Below are 6,359 nucleotides of genomic sequence, written 5' to 3'. Positions count from 1 at the left end.
CATGAATTAGGCTTTTACCAAAGATTTATGAAACTAAAACTTGGCTTTATGCAAATCAACCTAGAGCTTAGCACCCCCTTACACTTAATGAGTATTTCTCTTAGAGTTAGTTTGCGAGTACTTTAAAAGTACTCATGGCTTTGCCCTGGCTATTCAAATGCCAGACTATGAAGGAGAGCACCAGTATCAGGATGACGGACAACAGGACGTCTACGATAACTAGGATCATCTTCTAACGTCAAGCGTTGCCTGTGGAATATATCGTCCACTACTACTTCGCTTCCGCTACTATGTGTGATGTTGAACAATATATTTGTGTAATATTGGATCATGTGATCTATGGTTGTAAGACAATATGTGTTGTAATAAATGATGACTCTATGCTACTTACTATTATGCCTCGCAAAAACATTATTCCTGGGATTGCGATGTACGGCATAATAGGCATCTGGACTTAAAAATCCGGGTGTTGACACCATGGGTGGGTGGTGTTCGTGGGTGTCTTCCGACGGGCCGCTGCAGGTGTTGCGGGGGTGGCGGCGGCTGCACCCGTCTCTTGCCGTTGTTCCATCTTACTTTTGGCGGGGCGCAGTGTGTTGCTGCGGACATCGAAGCATCTTCCACCGGATGATATAATCTGGGCTGGACTGGGGCGGCATACACAGGCCAAGGCTCGATCTAGAGGCGGGGGCTCTCTCGATCTGGGTGGTTGGTGTCGGTGATGAGCTTGACGCGGGTGTCTCAGGGTTTGGCCACCTCGTCTTCTTGGGCCGACAACCCTCGTTGATGTGTTGTCGGCAGGGCTGGAGATGTTTCCTTCTCTGCGATCTCATGGCGGTGGCTGGCTTCCGAGAGAGGATGGGACGCCGGTGAAAGCCGTGCAAGGCATTGGCCATTGCTGGTGATGATGACGTTCTTGACGCCGTTTTCCTTCTTGGAGGTGACACCAAAATGTCCCTCTTTTCTCGTAGCCGGATCCTGCCACCGTGCACGTCTTGCGCGCTTCTCCAATGGGGGCTAGGCTGTCTTCTTTGTCTTTAGGCACACTCTTTTGCCTGCCTTGAGCTCATCGCCGCCGTCTTCGTCTCAGCTGTATATACACTGTGGATTGCCCGTTCGGTCGGCTACCTAGAAACACAGGGGTGGTTGTCTTAGGTGGTGCCATGCCACGGGTGATGCCGGTGGTTTCTCCTTTCGCTGTGGGCGCGATGTGTCGTTGGATGATTGTCAAGGTCGTGTTTTTAGGGGTGGTGGCTGGGCTAGGGCGAAAGCTCGGCAAGGCTCCAGCCGTTGCGGGTGACGACGACGCCCTCGGGCGCCGTTCTCCTCCTTGGAGGCGTCTCCTTTTAGCCCTCCTCCTTCGGTTTCTCGAGGCAGGAAGACTTCTCCGTCTCTTCGGTCATAGGCGTGCTCTGATGCTTGATGCTGCAAGGGAGATTTGTTGTTTTGGTCTGTTCCAACTCCGCGCCCTCCCAACAGAAGTCTGGGCCTGCTCGACAAGTTCAAGCTCTCTAGCTAGTGTTTAGTCCTAGTTAGTGTAGCTTGTCTCTTTCCTTTCTGTTGTTTTTGCTGTGCTGTTGTTGTAAGCTGGTATCCCTGTAAGTGTCAGTGTATCGGTGGCCGTTCGGGACTTTATTAATTTAAAGCTGGGCTCTTTGAGCCTTCTCTTTAAAAAAAACTCAATCAAGAATTCGTATCTAGTTTTAAACATGAACTGACCCAAAACTGTTAAACCGACCAAATCGGTTTTTGCCCACCCCTACTGACGAGGTTATGGTGCAGCCGAAAGCAGGATACATGACGCAGACATATATGTGTATATATATGGACAGGTAGTAAATTGTCAAAATTTGTACATTATTATTGACCTAATGTTGCCAAGCTGATCGATTGGTCCAGCCCATACGTTCATATCCTACCTTGAGCACATACGCCTGAAAAGGCGGAGACTGCAGCCACTGACCACATCATTTGAACATTTTGAATAGTTGGAGTGAGCTAGGCTGCTAGTTCAAGTGGATATATGCAAATATATATGTATGCAGGTGTATGCGTGCGCGTTTAGTTGAGCCATCACCTTCTGATGATGTAACGATCTGTTAATTATGCAAGATAAAAGATAGAACGTGGTCGTCGTCCATCTCTGGCTGGCTAGCTAGCTAGCTCGGCAGGAGAGTTGACAACTTGACATTGATATCCACAGCAGACACGCCAACGGAAGGATCGTCGTCGATGCGGACGCAACATATGCTAAAGACAACTAGCTAGTCGTCTCCTCGATCGGTCTGCCGGAACTTTTCCGAGGGAGGCATCACACGTCCGCATGCATATGCATGCGTGAAACCGGCCAACTGTAACTTCTCCACAGGCTGCTTCTCTGATGATATATTCTACGGAGTACAAGAAGACCCGGAATTGGTATGTAGAGTCTTTGTAGACTAAATTCACTAGCCAGTTGATCATGTCGATCCAAGAAAGAAGTCGGCCTTATAAGTACAACCCCTTGCCATCAACTGGAACGACAACCAGTATATGATCCCCCGCAGGCCCGCACACAAAAAAAAACCCAGTATATGATCAAATAGCTATAGCGTGCATACGTGTACATACACACGTGTGTACACGTACGGTGCTGTGCACAAGCGAAGGCGGCCATGAAGGGTCTTGTGCTTCTCGGCCTTGCGGTGGTGGCGCTCGCCGCCGGTGCAGGCGTCGCCCAGCCGGTGGTGCCGGCTGTGTTCGTGCTGGGGGACTCGACGCTGGACGTGGGAAACAACAACTACCTGCCCGGGGAGGACGTACCCAGGGCCAACGTGCCTTTCTATGGCATCGATTTCCCCGGCGCCGCCAAGCCCACCGGACGGTTCAGCAACGGCTACAACATCGCGGACTACATCGGTGCGTAGGTCTCATATATGCATGTGTTCATATGTGTATCGATGGATCATATGTTCAAATGAGGATCATGCATGCGTTCATGGATGCAGCTAAGAATCTGGGGTTCGAGAGAAGCCCTTTGGCCTATCTGGTGCTCAAATCGCGCAATTACCTCATCCCTAGCGCTCTGACGAGAGGCGTAAGCTACGCTTCGGCTGGAGCGGGGATCCTAGACTCAACGGTAAGCTAGTGTGACTAAAGTTTGCGTTTTTGGGACCATCTGTTATAAGATTCTAGCAAACAAAGTGTTCTTAAAACTAATTCCTTTGGTTCATAAATAAGTTATGTTTTGGGTGCTGATGCTCTGACAGGGCTTCTAAAATGTCACTGCAGATGTCACTTAGAACACTAGTTCTGTTGCATTGTAGGCACAAAATTTACACCCCCTCCCGTCCATAAAAGACAGTCTTGTCTAAATTTGGATGATTTCAGAACAATCACAAGTACACACGGTTTAACGATTTTAGTAATGAAAACTTTGAAGTCTTAACAGGTAATAGGCCGTTTACGCTGTCGGTGGATTTGTTCGTACGCTTGTTGATCGTTGACCTGCTAGCTAGAGAGCACAACTACAGAGGCCTCTGTTTTTAACTTGGCACGCAACCATCGTCCGAGGGAGGAACGTGGGATCACAACCCCATCGAGATATATTACTCACATCACGTCTCATCACATGTAATATATATCAACAAAGGTATAAAGAGCATTGCGAGCTCCCTAAGGATGTTTATAGTTAATCAGGCAATCATCACAAGCCAACACCAAGCCCTCCAAATCACAACACGTTTCTAGATAGTTCCATTTTCTGTGTAAGATAATCTCATCGACACGATCGCCATATTGCATCAATGTACCGATGCCAACACATGTGCACACACAACGAAATGGAGGCACCGGTATTTGTTCACTGCAGGTTCATCGTCAAGTCGGTTGCTGTATTTTTGGGCATGACTAGACTTCCGTTCCCTTGGCTTAGATCTCTACATATTAGCCTGCTTGTCGAAGTAAAATCGCTCCTGTACATGATCTATGTCAGTCCGGAGTTAACAGTCGCTGTTACGCGCGGCTTCTGAATTTATGGTGATACATGGTTACACTTACATGTGCTCGCCTGTGTCTCTCAGTCACCTTTCACGCTATCTAACCCAAGTCCACCCGGAGAATAGAGATGCAAGGAAAATCTCGTCAAAACCCTAATAGTTTATTTTATGATTTCTAGTGTAATATTTGATCCAAATTTTAAACTAGCTAGAACTGATAAAATAAACTAGAAGTGGAACTTTGGCCGGATCGCACTTAACAGGTTAAGGCCGCCCATAGCTCCATAGAAAAAAAATATTCGACACAATTCTAACTCGACAATGTCTAGTTAGCCGAAGTTGTTGTAATTGCAGTCTTATAATTAACCCGTGTGCCTTGCTGCAGAATGCGGGGAACAACATTCCGCTGTCAAAGCAGGTGCGCTACTTTGCGTCAACCAAGGCGGAGATGGAGGCTGCTTGGGGAACCCGCAAGGTCTCCATGCTCCTAGCCAAGTCTTTCTTCCTCCTTGGCATTGGCAGCAACGATCTATTCCAAACCAACCCAAAGTCCCCAGCTGAAGTCGCCGCGCTCTATGCCACCCTCGTCTCCAACTACTCTACTGCCATCACTGTATGTAACAAACACACATTCTAATCTTGCTACAGTAATTCATTTGAAACAAATCAGGCAAAACTACAATACTAAACTTCTTAATTTATGTGTAGGATCTGTATGGGTTGGGGGCGAGGAAGTTCGGGATCATCAACGTGGGCCCAGTGGGGTGCGTGCCACGGGTGCGTATACTGAATGTGACAGGGGCGTGCAACGACGCCCTGAACCTCTATGCTGCTGGTTTGGCCGCTGCAGTGAAGTCGGCGCTAACCACCCTCGCGCCAAAGCTCCCCGGTTTCGCCTACTCCCTTGCTGACTCCTTTGCGGCCTCACAGGCCATCTTCTCCAACCCGCAGTCAATCGGTACGCTATGTCACATACTAGAAGTGGATTGTGGTTTTAAGCGAAATTTGGTGATTCTTCCAAATGTTTAAACATTCTACATGATCTCGTATTTCTATTTTGAGTTTTGGGTAAAATGTGAGTTGACCAGACCATGATTTTTTTTGAAGGGTTCGTGAGCTCGGACAGTGCGTGTTGCGGGAGCGGAAGGCTAGGCGCAGAGGGTCCATGCATCAAGAATGCCACGTTGTGCGGCAACCGAGACACGTACTTTTTTTGGGACTCAGTCCACTCCACACAGCGGGCTGCGGAGCTAGGGGCCGACGGAGTGTTCAATGGCCCGGCCCAGCTTACCACGCCCATCAGCTTCAAGCAGTTAGCCTACAATATATAATAATTTATTTCCTTCTAAAGCAAGAGATGATAATTTCCTTGATGAAAAGATAAATGATACGAGACGATTGATTTACAAATATATTGTCTTTGGCGTGTTGTAGTGTTGTTGTTTTTGTTGTTGTTCAGGTATCAATAAAGTTGACCTCCTCTAAAAAAAAGCAATATGTGTGAGCTGACTCTTTCCACGCTATGTTATTTTATTTCTTAAATTTATCTTCACCCCTTGTCTGATTAATTCATTGATCTTCATGTGTACATTGTTGGTTCTGTTCGAGCGTAGCTGATACCTTGATCCTCGTGAGGAGAGAGAGATTATCTTCTTATATCTCTTTACCATCGAAGGAGATGGTGGTGATGGCCCCTCCTCTCCATCTTTCTCCCATGCAACTATGCAAGTAGAGGGCTATTGTTACTGTGGATAAAAGGAGACAGGTTTGATCTAAGGTTCAATTGTGATAACTATGTTTATGTCACGGCTGTAAGGTCTTAGAGAATAGTTAGTGGCTTACGGGTATGTACGGTGAGCCCAGATGGGAGGATAAAGATCTGACTTGACAAGTCTCAGAAATCTTCATGCTGAATGTGATATGTCCTGGCTAATTATTGTTGATCTAAACAAATTTATTGCACCTTTTGCAAAGGAAGGTGGTAATCCAAGGCCCAATCATTTTATGCAAACTTAAAAGATACATTTGTGGATTGTAACCTTTTAGATATTGGTTATATTGGAGATAAATTCATGTGGCATGGAGGATAAATTAGAGAAAGATTTGACCGTGACTTGGCTAATGATGCATGAAAAGATAAATTTGCAGAAATTATTTTGGAAAATCTTCCGCATAGCATGTCTGATCACCATCCCTTATTACCAAGTTTGGAAGAACAATTGACCCAAGATTATTATTTTATTTGAAATAGGCAACATAGCTCCAGCTTCTGCAACAAACGATGCACACAACATGCTTTATTGCACAGCTCAAAAGAGGTGTTACCGATTGAGTCTTGTTGGTTAGAAGAGACACATTTCCATGAGATTGTGGAAAAGGCCT

General features: G+C 46.6%; 1 protein-coding gene across 1 annotated transcript; it reads left to right on the top strand.

Moving 5' to 3' along the window:
• Nucleotides 1-2,450: 2,450 nt before the first annotated feature.
• LOC127317696 (GDSL esterase/lipase At5g55050) lies at nucleotides 2,451-5,481 on the top strand. Its single transcript, XM_051348293.2, has 5 exons — nucleotides 2,451-2,898; nucleotides 2,988-3,118; nucleotides 4,363-4,590; nucleotides 4,686-4,935; nucleotides 5,085-5,481. Exons 1-5 carry the CDS (start codon nucleotides 2,655-2,657, stop codon nucleotides 5,306-5,308), a joined length of 1,077 nt encoding a protein of 358 aa, XP_051204253.1. The 5' UTR covers nucleotides 2,451-2,654; the 3' UTR covers nucleotides 5,309-5,481.
• The last annotated feature ends 878 nt before the right edge of the window (nucleotides 5,482-6,359 follow it).

This window comes from Lolium perenne, unplaced genomic scaffold (assembly GCF_019359855.2).
Source record: "Lolium perenne isolate Kyuss_39 unplaced genomic scaffold, Kyuss_2.0 unplaced12, whole genome shotgun sequence".
Classification (NCBI taxonomy): Eukaryota; Viridiplantae; Streptophyta; class Magnoliopsida; order Poales; family Poaceae; genus Lolium; species Lolium perenne.
The sequence above is the reverse complement of the archived record's forward strand: the minus strand, read 5'-3'. Positions and strand labels throughout refer to the sequence as shown.

Bases quoted from the DNA above. Each gene is read 5' to 3' on its own strand.
- LOC127317696 (XM_051348293.2), top strand. From the start codon at position 2,655: ATGAAGGGTCTTGTGCTTCTCGGCCTTGCGGTGGTGGCGCTCGCCGCC. The intron at 2,899-2,987 runs GTGCGTAGGTCT...TCATGGATGCAG, and splicing joins CAACATCGCGGACTACATCG to CTAAGAATCTGGGGTTCGAG. The intron at 4,591-4,685 runs GTATGTAACAAA...ATTTATGTGTAG, and splicing joins ACTACTCTACTGCCATCACT to GATCTGTATGGGTTGGGGGC.